At 41.8% G+C, this 19402-nt stretch overlaps 1 protein-coding gene across 1 annotated transcript; it reads left to right on the plus strand.

Moving 5' to 3' along the window:
* The first annotated feature begins 8374 nt into the window (after positions 1 to 8374).
* LOC110343250 (beta-defensin 40-like) lies at positions 8375 to 13118 on the plus strand. The gene is made up of 2 exons (XM_021234424.2): positions 8375 to 8640; positions 12925 to 13118. The coding sequence occupies exons 1-2, from the start codon at positions 8577 to 8579 to the stop codon at positions 13056 to 13058; spliced, it is 198 nt and encodes a 65-aa protein (XP_021090083.1). The 5' UTR covers positions 8375 to 8576; the 3' UTR covers positions 13059 to 13118.
* Positions 13119 to 19402: the final 6284 nt, after the last annotated feature.

Below are 19402 nucleotides of genomic sequence, written 5' to 3' on the forward strand. Positions count from 1 at the left end.
CTCTCATAACCTTTTCACCCTTTCTATGATTTTCCTTGAGCCTAAGATGTAGGAATTACGTTGAGTTGTATTAGATAGAATCAGTTACTCCACAGTCACTTGTTCTCCGAGATTTATCAATTGTGAATATCTGTAATAGTCATTATCTGTTTCAAAATGAAGCTTCTTTGATGAATAGTGAGAGCTACACTAAACTGTGGGTATATGGGTAAATATTTAGAACAGAGTCAGAAGTTGTACTATTTTAGGAAAATGGCAGTAGATGGCTCTCCTCTTGTGTCTATGACCTTTCCAGCTACACATAGTTAAATAGGTTTGTAGTACCAGGAATAAATGCTCCCCTACTGAGCCGGCCTGAAGTTCAATTAGACAACTATTGGCTATTGACACTATTGCACAATTGATAGTGATACTATTACACTAATTTTAAGGAGGGAATCTGAAATACTATATAAATGTAGGAAGGACTCATAAGAGCCGCCCCCTTTAATACTTAACATATACAATGGGAAGATGCCATAGTTTTCAAGGCTTTACTGGGTGAGGGTAATGACTTCCTGACTCAACACAGGTATTTTACATATTTATTCTTTTAGTTTTCTTTAATTCTACTTAATCAAATAGATAGATACATAGATCATAGATACATAGATTATAAAACCACATAGACTAGCCCGACATTGGTGGCACACGCCTTTAATCCCAGCACTCGGGAGGCAGAGGCAGGCAGATCTCTGTGAGTTCGAGGCCAACCTACAGAGCGAGTTCCAGGACAGCCTCCAAAACAATATAGAGAAACCCTGTCTCAAAAAAACAAACAAACAAAAAAAAACCACACATAGACTTACTATTGTTCCCTCCTTTAAATGGGCCTATAGGTCACCTGGATGGGAAATCATCTCTCATGAAGCTGTTAGTTCCAGAAACCTCAGGAAACATAATATACTCAAAACTGTGTTAAGGAAAAGGGCTTCTGTCGTGAGTGGCACACATGCAGAATAAACATCAAGAAAACGGGAGGAATAGCCACCCCCTAAAGAGAAGCCCCCCCTTCAGTGCAGTCATTTGTCCTGTTTGCTATAACTGCCCACATTCTGAACTTTAAAAGTATAATTTTCCATCATTTTATGATTTTTAGGTTTGTTTTTATTAAGAATTTCATACATGCATGTCATATTTTGATGAAACTTCTATTATTCCCTACAACCACATGTCCTTCCTAACCTCAGGTGTTCTCTCTCTCTCTCTCTCTCTCTCTCTCTCTCTCTCTCTCTCTCTCACTCTCATCACACTGAGTCCACTTAGAGCCGTCTATATGTGCATGGGTGAAGCACCATCTGCTAGAGCATGGACAGTCTTTCAGGGGCCTTGTCCCTAAGAAAATAACCATTTCTCACCAATAGGCATCAAGTGCCAATACTCCTCAGTTAGGGGTGGACCTCATGAGCCCTTCCTCCACCCATGCTGAGATTCAGGCTAGCTTGAAGTTTTAAAGGTCTTGCTCATGCAGACACAGACACTGGGACTCATGTTACAATGGGCCTGTCATGTCCAACACACACTGCTTCACTGAAGACTCCTACAGTATTCCTGCTCCCCTCTTTCCTTGTGTCTCCTGAGACTTGGCCAGGGGACTATGACACAGATGTTCCATTTAGAACTGAGTATACCACAGTCTCTTATTCTCTGCATGTTGATCAGTTGTGGTTCCCTGAATTAATCAATATCTATGCCCACAGAGATTAGCAGAATGAGTTCAGTAGTGTATGGTGTCTTGGAGCAACTCGCCAAATCTTTCACTCTCCAGAAACACTAAGTATGGAGTTAAGTACTTTCATATTAACCCAGGGGCAATCAGAATTTGTAATGTACAAAATATGGGAAATCTTTTGTTCCATGTGTCACTCAGACAACTTTACATTGTAGAAACATAGCAATAAATCTAAACGCTGTTGGGTAGCTAGGACTTCCCTGATCTACACTCCCCTACTCAGGATCGGACCTGGGGCTGTTCTGCTGGTTCTGAGCACAGCCCCAAAGACATCAGTCCAGAATAGATGGCTCTTGCAGCATAGGACTGATACAGGCACACTATATCCCAATTAATTATCTTATTTTAATTAGCTGTACTGTGGCTCTGGGGTTTATGATTACATTGTAATTTAACCATTCACTGGATGAAATTCTGGATTTGGATTTCAGACTCTCAGCTCCTCTCCCATCTCATTCACAAGATCAACCAAAATGGATACAAGATGCAAGTATACAATTAAAGTCTATGAACTTACCAGTAAATCATAGTAGAAGATATTTGACACATTGAGCTGGAGACAAGAGCTTGACTATAACTCAGAAGCAAGGGAAACTTACAGAACTGTACATTCTGAACAGCAAAGGAGGTTAAAAAGGAAATCCACAGAAAATATGTGCAAATCACATACCTGCTAATAGATTAAAAGTCAGATTGTGTAAGCAGCTAATACAATTAAAAAGAAAAAAGAGAGAGGAAACCTTCCAGGTATGATGACCCTCCTAGCCCTTGGGAGATTGAGGCAGGAGGATTGCTTTGATTTCAAGGCCATTTAGGGATACATAGTGAGTTTAAAGACACTATGGGTGATGGGGGAAGTCCTATGTATATGTCAATAAAGCACTGTTGGGACAATAGGGAACCAAGATAGGTAGGACTAGGAGTTCAGGAGAACTCTGGGAAGGAGAAAGACAGGGAGTTAAGATATAACGCCATGGGGTAGGAAGCCCGGAACTATTCTCCGGTAAGAGAAATACTTAGATTAACAATTATGGGGTAATTACTTAAGTCAGAGCTAGCCAGTAAGAAACAAGCAAGGCCAACAGCTTCATAATTAATACAGTGTCTTATGTGTTATTTGGGGACTACAACGCGGCAGAGCCCAGGTGACTGGCGGGTGATAAACCAAAGAAGCTAACAAGGAAAAGGTTTCCCTTTACACATGGGTTACAGAGTGAGAACATTTTTGAAAGGAAAAAATTAAATAAAGAGATTGCAGGAGAGAGAGGGGAGGGAATGGGAGGGAGATAAGAAGGAAGGGAGAGAGGGAGGGAGGGAGCGCACTGTTCTAAAACAGATGTTTCTCCAAAAGAAACATGGAGTGAAAGCCAGAGGCCTTGTTCCACAGGTGTTCATGGACCTTGGATGATGTGTGGAGCTGGTGCCATGAAGAACTTGTGATATTATATTTTTGATCTGTATCTTTACCGCCAGAAGCATAAGCAATTTTGCAAGCTACAAAGGAAGTTTTCTAACAAGGCACACCTATAAGTAGAACAGTGTGCCTAGTTGGCAGCACATGTGGCTACAGTATTGTTCAGAATGAGGGACAATTCTGTCCCTTGTGGTTAATATTTACATCTGGTAGGATCTGGATTCTTGTGGTCAACTCACCACCATAGCTAGATCAATCCATTCTGCATTTTGTATTGTTCTATCCCTTATGGGGACATACCAGGTTTTTCTATCCTATAGGCAGCATAACCTGGAGACTTACTCTAGATAGTTGGCACTGTTTGTCCCTTGTCCTTATGCCTATCTCTCTTAACGTCTTAGATTATTGGCACAGCTATGAGAAATGAGGGAACACTGAGTTTCTATTATCCTACTTCATTTCCTGTTCCTTGAAGGTTCCCATTGACTCCTGATACCATATATTTAATAACATTTCTTTAGAACTCTTATGATTAAAATCATTCTTTCCAGAACAGCTGTGCAAATATGTATCATTAAACTTCATGACCTACTGAGACTCAACAGGCCAGCAGTATGACTAGCACAGTGAAAGCAAGGAGAGTACATACCACACACGCTCTGGGGGTCACACCCAGAATCATGCAGAGAACTGGCCACGGATCCTTGCTAAGTACATGAGGGTTTCCAAGGTCTTTCCACAAGGTGAGCCATTTGTACTGTTCTCAGGCATTGTTCTCCAAAGAAGTCACATGGCTTCCCCCAAATGAACAAATGATCCTTGAAAAGGGGTTCAACCTCAAAACTAATTAGGAAAAAATGAAAACTTACACATGATGAGATGTCACTTTCCTGGGCTTCACAGAGAAGCCTCAACAAGGTTCTATTTCCCATAGGCCTGGTTCAAACCTTCCTCCTGATCATTGGTGCTCTACAGATAACCTCATATAGTGTGGCATGTCTCTGAGACCCATGAGTATGCAAAACATGCTTTCCTACTTCTTCTTGTCCTCATGTCAGTAAACTGATTGGTTATTGTATGAAAAAGAAACAGAAAGTGGTATGAATTTCATCCAAGACATACTTTCCTTGAAATATTCAGAAAATGCATGCACAAACACCTGATGCCATCACTGAACCAACTTAACTAATAAAGTTAAACATCAAAGCATCTTGAATGCTGTCCTGTGGCCACACACCCTGCTGGATAGATTCCACACACATATCTATAAAAGGACAGCTTGTATCAATAATCCCAGGTGGTTTGGGCTGTCACACAGAAGCTTTTCAGAGAAATGTCTTGCAGTGATACTGCTTCCATGAAGCAGGGCTTGGATCTTCATGATCAATCATGAATTTGCAAACAAACACTACAGTAACTGCAGGACAGTGTGCACCTGAAGAACAAAGCATTCAAAGTTCAGAAGGAGAATAACAATGGGATGAGAATTTGTGAATGAGGCCCAGAAATGCAAGACCATAACAATTTTCAAGACAAAACAACTAGCAAATTCTACCTCTGTGTGTTCTGTAAGGAACTGTCCATAGGTATGCTTTCCTCTTTGCTAATACTTGTCATTGGAAATTAATGACATTTCTATTCAACAATCAGTAGGGCTTCAAGATAGAGTCACCTATAGTCACAGCTGGGGAGAGATGATAATGTCAACAGTTCACATATGAGCTGGTGAGTTGATTTACAATAGAGACAGAGAAAAAGTATTTTTAATAGTACATGTGGAATAGTATCTGAGGAGGCCTCTGATGTTGCCTAAATAGAGTTAAGAATTCAGACATGGCATACCCATCAGAGGGTAGAAGGTTGTCTGTCATATCATAGTGACAATGACAGGGTGCCAGGCAGATGTGCAAAGACTACACATTTAAACCTCTGGATTTGGGAGAAAGTTAATTCTAAACTGAAAATATCTAACAAATAATGTATAAGCAATTAAATGACAAAGATTAATTTGACTTGTCTCAGTGCTGGGGATTGAACTCAAGGCCTCTTTCATGCTGAGCACGTGCTCTACACTGTGGGCAACTCCACAGAGATCCATCTTCACAAAGATTCACAATGAAGAGTAAAGGAAGAAGGTCTTAAATGTTCTAGGAAAAAAGTTTCTTCTGTGTAAAACCTGATTCCCTGAATCTATTAGAAGAGAAAGTGATGGATACACAGTTCAACTCACGGGGCCAGAAAAGGACTTTCTGGTCAAGACTTAGGGAGTTTAGGCATTAATACTATTAATCAATGAATGGGACCTCATGAAGCTAAGATGTGTCTTACAGCAAAGAATTCCATCATTCAAATGAACAGGTAGTCAATACAGTGGGGAAAAATCTTCACCAGCTATATATCTGACTGGGGATTATTTTCTAGAATATACAAAAAAAAGTAAACACCAAGAATATATACAACCCAATTAAAAGTGAGGCCATAGAATTAAAAGGAGAGTTCTCAAAAAAGAAATACAAATGGATGAGAAAGAATTATAAGAAGGTTCAATATTCTCCAGTCAGAATGGCCACACACGTGTACACACACACACACACACACACACACACACACATGATAATAAATGCTAGTGTATATGTGGAGAAAGGCAAACAGTCATTCATTGTTGATGGGAAGAGCATTTCCATAGTGCAGTCACTATGGAGATCACTGAAATAATTCCTCAGAAATTGAAAAATATTTGTATGATTCAGCTACTTCTAGGCAAATTCCTCTATAACCTACAAAGAAGATATTCTTGTTCATTAGTGTTCCTCAGAGATATGTATGTTCCTTGTTTATATCCATCCTCAAGGGTGCTCATTCATGATCATTGTTCTCTGTTCGCAATATCTAGGAAATGGAAACCACCTAGCTGTCCAAGAACAGATGGATGAGTGACTAATGAAATGTTGTTAACTTCCACAGTGGAATGTTACCCAGCTGTAGAGAAAACGAAACAATGAAAATGACATGTTAAATGAAAGGAGCTGGAAATAATTATGCTAAGAGAAGTAACTCGGATTCAGAAATACAAACCACTACATGTTCTCAATGTGGATTCTAGCTTTGAATGTGTGTGTGTGTGTGTGTGTGTGTGTGTGTGTGTATTATGCCCCATAAAAGACAAAAAACTAATAAAGGGCCATGGGAGGGGAAAGAATTCAAGGAAAGATAGATGGGATATGAAGAAGGAAAGAGGAAGGATTAAATGTGGTGGGGGAATGAGTGGAAAGGATAGAGGAAGGAGTATAGGTAGAGACAACTAACACTGAAGACATTTGAAAGTGCCACATGGAAACCTATTATTGTAGAAATAATACTTCATATGCATATCTGCAACGATCATTCTCACCCACAGAGCCATCTGCCTCATTCCTTCTCTCTGTTTCTTTGACTGTGAATTCAATATGATTGCATTTCCCTTTCACCACACCTTCTATGTATACCAGGATGGGCTGTGTCTCTTAAACTAAAGGCAAATACTCCTGCTCTCCCTTGGGTTGCCACAGCTACAAGAAGAGTAACACAGCATGTCAGCAAAATACCCATCATATAAATGTAAAATCAGGACTTTTTTCAAACACAACAGAACTACACTTTTTTGTCCTATATACACCCTTCTAGGAAATGTCTGATGAATATTCTCCCACCACATTATATGCTATTTCAAAAGGAAAGTATACTGTGATAAACACAGTTACTTGATATTGGGTGGCACGGCTCTTTCTCTGTGGCTTAACAGCATTACCTGCATTCCATCTCTATTAAAACTTTTCCATAGTAAGCAGACATTAAGGAAGGAAAGTGAATGAGTCACTTCCTTTATAGAACTTTGAATATAATCACAAATGCAAAACAACTTCAGATTGTTATAAGGACACTCTGCAAAAAGTGCATCGTAGGATGTGATACTAGTAGGCTAACAGGGACCACATCAGAGGACCAGCCTTAGCCTTACTGAGAGACACACACAGATACTACTGCACCTCCTCTTGTGAGAGACAAAGTAGGACGTAGAGACATGGTATGAAACACTCTTGTCCACAGATGTAGCTGAATTTCCAGATCTTCCTGCTAATCCTCAAATAACAGAACTGAAAGAGACTAGGAAATAGTTCCTAAAAGAATCAGTCTAATACAGAGTGTGAGATACTCTATCAGAAAAATGACCTAGTTTCTCATACAAGCCAAAGGTAAGGGAAGAAGACAGGCATTTTACAGTACAAGGCAGAAAGGAGCCAAAACCAGAGTGTGGCCATGTTGGGATCCACAGTGAGGAAAGAGGTCCCCGCACCCCAAGTCACTGGGGACATTCCTACTCAGGGACCAACAAGAGTACAAGTCTTAGAGCCACCTGTAATCACAGGTAACATTGGACGATATCAACAGCTTGACACTTGAGCTAGTAAAAAGTGCTTATATAGGAGAATTAAAAATATGTATTAATATTCTCATTTTGATAATCACTTAAGTGGCTGGGACAACTGCTACCCCCAAAGGTTGAAAATCTCACAAACAATAGTTCAATGAGTAGACACTGTGTGTCAGTGAGACCATCTGACAAGAGCAGGCAGTAAGACAGACAGAGCTAGGCTGGAGAGGTGGCTCAGAGGTTAAGAGTACTGTCTACTCTCCCAGAGGTCCTGAGTTCAATTCCCAGCAACTTGTGTGCAGATATAAATGGTAGCAGAATGTTGTATACATAATAAATAAGTAAATAAATAAAATCTTTTTTAAAAAAAGAGTGGCCATACAAAACAAACAAACAAAAGACAGACAGGCCCTCCTCCCTGTATCTGGGCTAAAATAGTATCCCTCCATAGGGACTGGACTCCCAAAGTCCATTTGTACACTAGAGATGAACACTAGGGATAGGCTGGTGCCATTTAAATCATTGTAACATGAAGTCTATGGAAAATAACTACCACTACCTCCTAGACATGTGCTGTACCATTTAAAACAAATGGGGTAAAAACTATGAGTGAAACTAACCAACATGCAATTATTGTAAGTTAACAAAAAAACCTCAGAAGTAAACATGTTTTTTAATTGTGTGAGGTTTCCTTTGGAGCCTTCCTGTGCCCTGTTTAGGTGAGGGGCAATGAAAACTTCCTGGGTGAGAGCAAAATCTAGGCCCAGGCAAGCAGAGACAGAATGACCTCAGGATCTGAGATGCCTCGGGATAATGATGTGAATCTTACCTCTAGATTACTGCACCTCCTTGCAGTTCATCTTTGAGGTCATGCCATCCTGACTCTCATTAACACAGATGCACTCCATACTCTGGGTTCATCTTTGTGCTCAGCTTTCCAGCTCCAGGCTTATCTTTCATCAGCTCAGTGTGCAGCAACCATGAAGATCTCCTGTTTTCTGTTGCTGATGGTGTTCTGCCTATACTTCTCCCAGATCCACCCAGGTAAGTACCAAGACCTGCTAAACCCCTGGTCAGGGTTGGGAACATGGGGTCTAAGAACAGGTGGTAAATGTGTCTGGGTCTGAGAGACAATTGGCAGAAGAGCATCCCTAGGATTAGAGCCAACTGTCATCAGGGTCTTCGATCTGTGCGCTAGGTATGAATGAAGAGCTAGGAATAGAGATTGCCCAAGGTCTTTCACCCTCCCTTTGTCGTGGTCATCTAGAGCATATTATTTGTAGACAGCATTCTTCTTTACCTGCAGGAAGGCATATCTCGCTGAGAGGGGCAGATTCTTAGCTGGAGACAGGTGCCCTGTCCTTTACTGCCTTTCATGGGTCCATTTAACACACGGTTGCAACACCCGTGGCTAATGGGGAAATATGAACATGAGGTTCTAGATTAGGTAAGCCTGTGACAGATAAGTGATGTGGGCCTTGAAAAGCAGCATGTGTGGAACACCAACATAGAATGAAGCACAAGGCTCTCATTTGAACTTCTTCCTCACAATGCCCCTGTGAATAAAAAGAGTCACAATCCCCGTTTCTTGGATAGCTTGGCCCAATCACAAGACTAGTGTTCAGCAGGCCAAGACCCCAATCCCAGGCCTCAGTTATGATGTGGCCTTATGGGACCTTCAGGGTGTGGAGTATAGCATACTGCTGAAAGGAGGGCACAGAAAGGGTCACGAATCCCAGTAACAAGTTCAAGAACGGCCTCAGGTGGGATCAATAGGCCACACATCTGGGCTAAAAGAACCCTAAAGGCTTCCAAATAGCACAGAGACAAAATGGGAAACGGCTTTTCCAGAAATTGATTTGCTTGGGGGTAAGGTTACAGGCCAATAAGATGTGAGCAAGAATGGAAAAGGCAATTCACTAGGCACTCCCATTAGCAAAGCTGTGTCTCTCTGGTGTGCCTGCCCCTTGCACACCACCGAAAACCGGCTAAATTGAACCCGGCCCTCTGCACAGACATTTATAATGCCACCACATCTTTCTCCCTTTCCCTAAAGGCTGAACACACATTTTGTTTAAGTTGGGTCCACTTCCTGACTTCAAAATGAAGCAAAGACAAGAATTCCAGGCCACAGGATCCTGTGGCTCCAATTCCCACCTTCTCTGCCTATACTATGTGTCTCACCAAGGAATTTCCCCATGGCCAGATGGCCTAAATTCTTCTGCCTCTCTGACCTCTCATTTTTCAGTGACAGGTTCCTGAGGGGGAGAACAGGGCATAATTGGGGTCAGGGGATCTCGCATGAGTTGTTAGTTCATGCCAAGCAATACAGCATTTTATATGTTGTTTGCAGGGAGGAAATGGGGCAGTCAGCAGAAAGTTAATCATACAATCTGACGAAGTTATCAGGAAGCTAATCAAATCAGTGTTGCACAAAAGGAACACTGAATATCTCAAGTATGTCACAGACCGAGCACACAGTGGCCACAAGGCTGATCAAAACCTTGATTTCTTTGAAGCTCTGGCCCTATCCCTAGACCAAACCATGCCAAGTCTGCCCCTGGTAAAGGACATAGAACTAGCATTTCTTTTTTAATCGGGGTCTCTAAGAAAGCCTGGCTCCCAACACTGACCTCTGAAATGTCCCCCAAGAATATCTCCCAGTGGCACTCAGGGTCCCTCTAAGACAAGAGCACTGCAACCTTCACATAGTCTGGACATGGAAGCTGGTTAGCAGGACAATGAGAGGCATGGCTATTGTGCTCCCATATGACCCCTTAACAAGAATTCTTACATTCTTTCCAGCTGGCTAATGGCAATGGTCCTTCTACACATAGACATGAGATTCTCCTGGTTGGGAATGGAGGAAAATTAGACTCAGGAGAGCAACAGTACTTTGTGAGATTGAATATACTAAAATATTTACCCCAAGCTACATAACAGTAAGGCAGACCATTCCCTTGTACTAAACATTGTTGGGTTAAAGTCTGTTTAGTGACTCATTGCAAACTTTCCAAGAAGCAAGTACATCTCCCAGTGATTTGTTTTCTAGAAAACCAGATTGTAAACTCAGCAAAATATGGCTTTTCTTTCATGGGATAATTGAAAAGTATTCAGTCTCTCTTGCACTGAGAGTCTCTGAAAATAAGGAAAAAGAGAAGGATTCCTGAAGGGAAAAAGAGAGCAAAAAATGGGCTAGTTGTCCACCAAGGTAAAATGATCAGTTTTAAAATATGAGAAATAACTGAGAACAATCCAACTTCTTCCTTGTGAATCTGAGAAGCTGCCATCCATGCAGGCTGGGTGGTTCACCAGCATCACTGCATGAGAAAGTCTTGAACTCAGAACATAACTGAATCACTTCACACAAAGCCAAAAATTTGTTCTTGTGAAGTAGCGGGATGCAGTGGTCAACCAGGGGATATGGTTAGATAAAATGAGAATCAAAATGGGTCTAGGAGAATCCCTCATGGTCCAGGTTCTGTGTTTGTGGGCTTTCTGCTCTGTGAAAAACAATGGGCAACACATTTGTCATCTGACAGATCAGAGAGATGTTGAATTAACTGGCTCTAAAATAATCCTACTATATTTAACCTTCTCTGCTTAGCAATTGCCTTAGTTTCTTTTCTCAATGTTGTGATATAATATCTTGAAAAAACAGTAAATGGGAGAAAGTGTTTATTTTATTTCACAGGTCAGTATATAGTACACTTGGCAGGGAAATCACAGCAGTAGAAGCTTACAGTAGCTGGTCACATTGCATCCATATAATGGCTACTTTTGTCTACTTGACACAATCAAGAACAGCATGGGAAGAGACTATCGATGGGGTATCATCTAGATGTGGTTTTCCTGTGGACATATCAGTAGATGACTGTGGTTTTTTAGTTAAATGAGGTGAAAAGACCTGACTACTGAAATTGCTACCATTTCCTGGGTTTAGGGCCTGGATTGTAAAAGAGTACAAGTCAACTGAGCACTGACATGCATGCATTCTCTGTTCCCTCCCTCCCCCACTCTGCTTTTGATTGTGCATATGACTACCAATTGCTTCAAGATCCTTTGTCATGATGGACTGTAACTTGTAATTAAGAACTAAGCCCTTTCTCCCATAAGTAGTTTTCTTCACAGTATTTTGCCACAACAATTGGAAAGGAAACTACCATAATCCACAGTCCAAAATCAGAGAGCAATGAATGAGTACATACTTGCTCAGGTTCTCCATTTTATATATTCAGTGATGCCTCCCAGGGGAATAGTCCCTCCACTGTTACAATGGGTCTCCCCACATCAGTTAACACAATCAAGATCATCTCCCACAGGCACTAGAGGCCCATCTCCCAAATGACTCTAGATTCTGTCAAGTAGACAATTTAAAATAGCTACAACACTGATCAGTAATAAAGAGGAGAAACATATATATGAATAATTAGATTGGTGATCTCTTTAAGAAAAACAAACAAAAAAAACGGTGTGGACCTCTATCAAAGTACTTTCCAAATTTTATTTGTAGTGCTCTTCCTAGTAACAGGCAGTCAGTTACAAGTATTTTACCAGGAAAAACAGAATATACTAAGCATCCTCTTAGAGTCATGCCAGCATAGACCCTGCCACAAAAGGACACAAAATCTGGAGTTGTTCACCTCTAGAGAGTCTGACTGAGTATGGTCACACATGCAGCCAACACTATGTTGAGGTCATTGCCCTTACAGTAAACACAAGCAACAGAAGCCAGAGCCCACAGAATGCAGAGAAATGGTGTGACAGACTCGGGGAACGGATTCAGTGTGAGCAAGTGAGTGATTTAGGCTGCAATACTTCTCTGATAGAGTGCTGGGATGGTGAAAGTAGGATGCCTCTCCATTTTCTCCCACCTGCACAATGCCACAGGCCCATCGAAGAGTCTGTGGTGATGAGAATTTTCTGCAGTCAGAAGTACCCATTCTTCTATTTTTCCCAACATCTAAGACGGTGGGAAAAGGGCATTTCTGTGATTCAAAGCCAGTGTGAGGTACATGATGAATTCCAGGACAGTAAGTCCTACAGAGTAGGGTCCTATCTCAAAGAGGAAGGAATGATCTCCATGTGTCCCTTCTAATGTAGTAACCACAAGCTATGTGGCTATTGAGCCTTGGGGCTCTCCCTGGTAAGTGAGTTCAAGATGGGTCTGATTTTATTAGAGGTCCTGAGCATCCATTGTGGAAATTTGTCTTTAAATGGTAAAATTCTCTATGTATTTTATTGTAGAACTCTCATGCCTTCATCAAACATACTAAAAATCACTGTGGCTATAATCCAGTCTGAAGATTTCCTGTTCTTTACTTGTAGTTGCTGGCTATGACACAATAGAATGTCTTGACAAAAAAGCAATGTGTCAAGTCCGAAAATGCCCATGGTTTTTTGCTGAAATTGGCACCTGTTTTGAAGGAAGAGGCAAGTGCTGTCAAAACACCCATGGATGAAATAGACCAGAAGTCACAATGTGTAACCATTGCTTTAATAAAGGAACGCAACCTTTCAGGTGTCCCATCTTCAGAACAAAGTGAGTCTTCTGTAAATTTGTATAGAGCTAAGAACATGTGGGTTATTACAGGGCACTTGCAGTGAAGGATAGGACAGTCCAAAATCCGTGTCTGTTCAAGGGGAACTATGGCCGTGAATTAAGCAAATATGATTCCACTTGATTTTTTTTTAAGAAATGCACTGTTAAGAGCATCTTACTCTGAGTAGAAAGTCATCTCAGGTGTCAAGAGAAAGGAGCAGGAGCATGGAGTCACTTCTGCCTAAAAGTCATTTATGTGTTCAGATCCAACCATCAAAACCACCCTCATACCTCCCTCACATCTGTAGTTTCCATGTTGCCACAGGTACTTGCCACCCTTGGATCCAACTACCATCACTGCATTTAGGTTTCTAAATCCAGTGACCACCAGTCCCACACCAAGTTATGACCAACAAAAAGACTTTAACAACACTGTTCAGAGACAAGAATAGCTTCACACCTTTAATCTACCAACTAATTTCTTACAAGACTGAAAAGACTGTCTACTTAGGAGGCTTCCAGAGTCAGTGAGAAAAGAATGAAGAGTAATCTGTGTGCTAAAGTGGAGGGGGAAACAGACACTGCTACTTTTCTAGCAGTGAGCATGTTGTGCTTAGGGCAACAACCCAACAACTACACATAAAATCTGAGTCCTTTCTACACCACTGAGGTACAGCATTAAATGTAAAAATCCCTGCTAGCTAAAACTATATTATGAAATCTGACCTCATCCAAATTTGAGGTGAGGATCGCAATACCCTACACTGATGGGGAAGTCCTGTGTATATGTCAATAAAGCACTGTTGGCCAATAGGGAAGCAAGATAGGTGGGACTAGGAATCGAGGAGGTTTCTGGGAAAGAGATGCACAGAGAGACACCATGTAGACTGCCAGAGTAAGAGGTTCAGACCCTTTTCTCTGCACTCATTCACTAGATCATTATTCATAATAATCAAAACATGTTATCAGTGTAGCTTAATTGGATAAGGAACAATGAAAATGTAGAAAATATACGTAACAGAATACCATTCCAATATTAGAAAGAATAGATTTCTGCCAGTGGTAAGTAAATTGTTCTGGAGTACATTAACCTAAATAAAATCTACCAACACACACACACACACACACACACACACACGCAGGCACGCACGCACGCAGGAAAAATGCTCACATGTGGAAACGTCACACTCATGGAAACAATGAATTAAAAATGTTGGTTACTAATTGCAAGGACATGTAGGAATAAGAAGCTAGTGGCCACAGAATATATACTTTCAGTCAAACAGGGGGAATATCTCAGAATATGTCACAGCTAAGTTATTATATCCAATGATGGTATATAAGACAATTGGGATAGTGAATCTCAGCTGTCGTACCACAGACAAAGGAAGACCAACTGTCACAATGACCTTCTACCTCATACCAGGATCCCTCTGGTGGAACACTATATTCTATGTTCAGTCTCTTTTTTTTCCCTTAGGCCTATGAGGTTAACTTGGTTTTCTAAGGCTTTCCTGACTTACCATGATATAAAATAACTCAGAACAAGTATGGGTCACAACTAAGCATCTTCTGAACATCATTCTGGAGCAATTACTAGGGACATTAGATAGTCAAGGTAACAAATAAGACCAAAATTATGCAATATTTAATGCCATCTTATTAGCGGTGGTGGTTTGAAAGAAAATGGCCTCCAAAGGGAGTAACACTATTAGGAGGTGTGACCTTGTTGAAGAGGGTGTGGTCTTCTAGGAGGAAATGTGTCACTGAGGAGGTGGGCCTTGAAATCTTTCATATGCTCAAGAGACCGCCCGGTGTCTCAAACCATTTCCTGTTGCCTGCAAGTCAAGGTGAAGGAAACTTTGCTCCATCTTCAGCATCATGTCTGCCTGTAGCCACCATGTCACCCCATGATGATAATGGACTAAACCCGTGAAAATGTAAACCACCCTAATTAAATGCTCTTCCTTTGTAAGAGTTGCCATGGTCATGATGTCTCTTCACAGCAATAGAAACCCTAACTAAGACACAGGCCCATGTCTGACTGTGATTAAAATATACCTGTATACTCTATCTCAAAAATCAAAATTTCTCTTTTTTAAGTTATTTATTTTCCTTTTATGTGCATTGGTGTTTTTCCTGCATGTATATCTGTGTGAGGGTGTCAGATACCTTGGAACTAGAATTGCAGACAGTTGTAAGCTGCCATGTGGGTCCTGGGAATTGATCCCAGGACCTCTGAAAAAAATAGCCAGTGCCCTTAACCACTGAACTATCTCTCCACCCCCACACACACACACAAATATCATAATTTCTTATCCACCTGGCATCCTTTCCTAAAAATTCACCTTTTTATTCCTATGGCAAGATTTTGTGAAAATATCTCCCAGTGGAATAACAAGAAAAGACATGCTGGAGCACAGCTTTGATCTTACTCTGTAAAAGCAAACACACAGGTAAGCCCTGAAGACAACAGCACCTAAAGAATCTAGATACAAAGCAAATGCAAGCGCTCCATGAGCTACTGGATCTGTCGGGCAATCATACAGTTTCTGTGTTAAAATCAGAGAGTTTAAGAAAATATTGTCAGTTTACAATTCACTGGCAATGCAGGGCATGGTGGTGCATGCCTTTAATCCCAGCACTTAGGAGGCAGAGGAAAGCAGGTCTCTGAATTTGAGGCCACTCTGGTCTACAGAGTGAGTTCCAGGACAGCCTCCAAAGCTATCCAGAGAAACCCTGTCTTGGGCAGGGGTTGGAATGCAAAATAGGGAGGGAAGGACGGAGAGATGTGCATTGAGATTTAAAAATACATTAATAAAACACTCAAAAATGTCTGTGACTGAATAACAAAAGATAGAAAAGGTGAAAGTAATAAATTACCAAAGAATATAGAAGGCATATTCACAGAGACAAAAATGTCACATCTTCTCAGAGACAAAAATGTCATATAATTTCTAAGCTAAAATAACCTACAAAATGCAAAGTAGGTATATGAAAAGAAAATAGCGCATGCGTGTGCACACACACACACACAAGGTATGTGCACACACACATGTATATACACACACATGTGCACATACACTATGTATATACACATGTACACATATGCACACACATATGCTATGCACACTTTTCAGTGATGACCTGGTCTTCCAAACGCCTAAAATACCCTTCAGCATCCCTTCATCTATGCAGTTCTCACTGCCCTCTGACCTCTCAGGTACCCCTGTGCCAGTGGATGTCCCTTTCCATCCAAGTCAGGCTCAGTATCCTCTTCCCTGATGCCCAGCGCCTGAGCTTTATCTCCTTCCCCATTTAGGGACATCTGATATCAGAGACCACACTCATGCCACCAGTGATGAGGTGACAATCCTTACTCCATTTCTCTCCAATGTGATGTCTTATGCTGAAACAAACGCTGCATCTGAGTTCATGTGAACCCTCTCAGCACATGTCTCTAGAGAGGCCCACCTAACTCACCACCCTGCCCTGTGCACCTCAGCATTCAGGGTGGTCCCAGCTACCTACAAAATAGGAGATCCAAGGGAGGACTCTCTTCCCCAAACAAACTGCTGAGGAATGTAGGGTAACAAAGAAACTCTCAAACTGGATTGGAGGTCCACCTCGTGAGGAGTAAACCAATAAAAAGGCACAGGATGGTTGGGATCCTATAAATATAACCTTAAGAACCAAGCATATTCTAGATTGAGAGCAGAAAATCCCAAATCTACCGATCCCTTTCTAGGATGTGGTTTCCTTTCAATCCATGTTATAAGAGAGCACATTTTCTCTGCAGTAGCCTTCTAAGGGGTTGTGTTTCTTGTCTTGCCTCACCACGTAATAACTGCCTAATTGAAGGGGGGGACACTAGGTTGTAGAAATTTTTTAATGTCTTTAGTCATGAAGGTAGGGAAGAGAAAAGACGGTATGACCTCCTAGACAGCCCAATTCTCCAGTTCTTATGCTCAATACCTCCCTGAAGGACTGGGATACAAACAACAGAAAAGAAAACAATGACCCAAAGCTATGTCTCATTTATCCCCAAGGTGAGACCTCACTCCACCTGTCTTCACACTGTTAAAGGGAGTTGTGTCTCCAGAGAGCTCAGTAAGCCTCCCTACTAAACATTCTGTAGATGTCCCTAAAACTAGCAGTATGCCCTGAAAGCCAAGGTACACCAAGGCCTAGGGCCCCGGGACCCCTAACTTCTGGGACTATCACTCTATGGCACATGCCAGTGGTCCCTGCATGATACCATAGAACCATGTAGTCAGGTTTTCTGAAACCTCGGTTACTCAACTCCCATGTCCCCAGTGAGTGTTTTTACAGAATCCATCTCACATCTCTCCACTGGACTCCAAACCACTCCTAATATACATGGGAGCAAAGTAAATGTGCTAGAATCAATGAGAAAAGAGGTAATGGCATGGCATAGTATAAATACATGTAGAGTATAATACACTTTTCCAGTTTGCTTTGGTCCACCAGACTCCTCAAGTTGAGGAATTCGCTCAGGGGAAGACAAAAACAACCTTTTAGGTGCTGAATGAACACCCAAGTTCTCTCTTTCCCAGACTCTCCTGTAATCTTGTGATGGAGATGTCTCTCCTCTGCTACCAGGGCATGTACTGAGCTTGGGCAGATGGTGAAGCCATATTATAGGGTTGAAAACAACAACAAAGGACACGGCCTGGGGGATGGATGGTTCAGCAGACTTGCAAAACAACCTGACTTTGACCCATGGAACCCACAGCAAAAGGGGAGAACCCATTTCCAAAAGTGGTTTCTGACCTCCACACATTCACCATGGCACATGCTCACCTGCACTCATACACATGTTATACACAAAGAAGGGAGGGAGGGAGAGGGGCTCTGTTGCCATCTTTGACCCTCTATGTGAGCCTCACTGTTATCTTAGTGAATCTGCCTCTCTACAATTTTGGGTATCCATCTTTTTCAGTCCATATCTCTATTTCCATACCCATCTCTTCAACTTTTATTTCCTCATCTTTTTTCCTTTCTGTATTCTCACTCTCCCTCCCTTTCTCCCTTTCTTTTTCTCTGTTCTTCCCATTTCCTCTCTCCCTTCCGCCCTCTAGTGCTGGTATAGTGAGTTTATCAAACGATCTGAAAGATCCATGCCTTGGTACAGAGTGAAATTCAGGTGGTGGTGGCAGTAGCCGCCTTTGTGTCTGTTTTGGTTTCTCGTGCAATGGGAGCTGCCCAGGCTCCTCACTAAACCAGTTCTGTGGCACAAGTTGGACCTTGTTCCTGGCAACTGGCTCAAGCAGTTTGTGATCCCTTGATGACCCTGTAAGCTGTTGAATGACCTTCACAAGCTCTCTCCTGTTTGTTGCCCATAACCAGGAATTGCTGCTTGTAAGTGATAACTTATAAATACTTCTTATAGAATCACAATCTTTTTAACTTTAATTCAATGAACTCCTGGAGGATTTCTACGTCCTAAGAGAATATAAAACTAGAGACAAGACCTATTTGTAAAGACACACAGCTGCCCTATTTCCCATGTTGTCTCTCAATATATGACCTTGGAAACTTCCTTGGAACACATGTGCAGTTAGAAAAACAAAGCTGCTGACCTGAACAAGTGGGAGCTCATGGACCCCAGACTTGTGACTGAGAGGCCAGCATGGGACTGATCCAGACCCACTGAACGTGGGTGTCAGTGAGGAGGCCTCGGCAATCTATGGGACCTCAGGTAGTAGATCAGTATTTAGCCCTGGTGTACAAATGGACTTTGGGAGCCCATTCCACACTGAGGGATGCTCTCTCAGCCTGGACACATGGGGAAGGACTTAGGACATGCCTGGGATGATATGACAGACTTTGAAGATTCCCCATGGAGGGCCTCACCCTCCCTGGGGGAGTGGAGGGGAATGGGGTGGGGGGTTGGGAGGCTGGGGGCGGGGGAGGAGGGGAGGGTGAGGGAGTTGGGATTGACATGTCAAGCAAGCTTGTTTCTAATTTAAATAAAAGAAAAGGAAAGCTGCTCCTGGCCTCTGAAGGAGAATGTTCTTTTAAAGGGGAGATACAAGAGGGAATAGACCAGACTGAGGAAGAACATCACAGCTACTCTTAGTCCTTTTAACAGTAGGGCTCATATTTTGAGCTTCCTTGCCAGAAAACTCTCTAAACCTAACTTGGAAAACAAGTCTGGCATGAAACACCAATTTGGGGTGTCCAAAATTACACCCAAATCTGTCTGTATTCAGAGATACGGTACCCATAAGATTGTAAACA

Source organism: Mesocricetus auratus, unplaced genomic scaffold (genome assembly GCF_017639785.1).
Source record: "Mesocricetus auratus isolate SY011 unplaced genomic scaffold, BCM_Maur_2.0 Super-Scaffold_100031, whole genome shotgun sequence".
Lineage (NCBI taxonomy): Eukaryota > Metazoa > Chordata > Mammalia > Rodentia > Cricetidae > Mesocricetus > Mesocricetus auratus.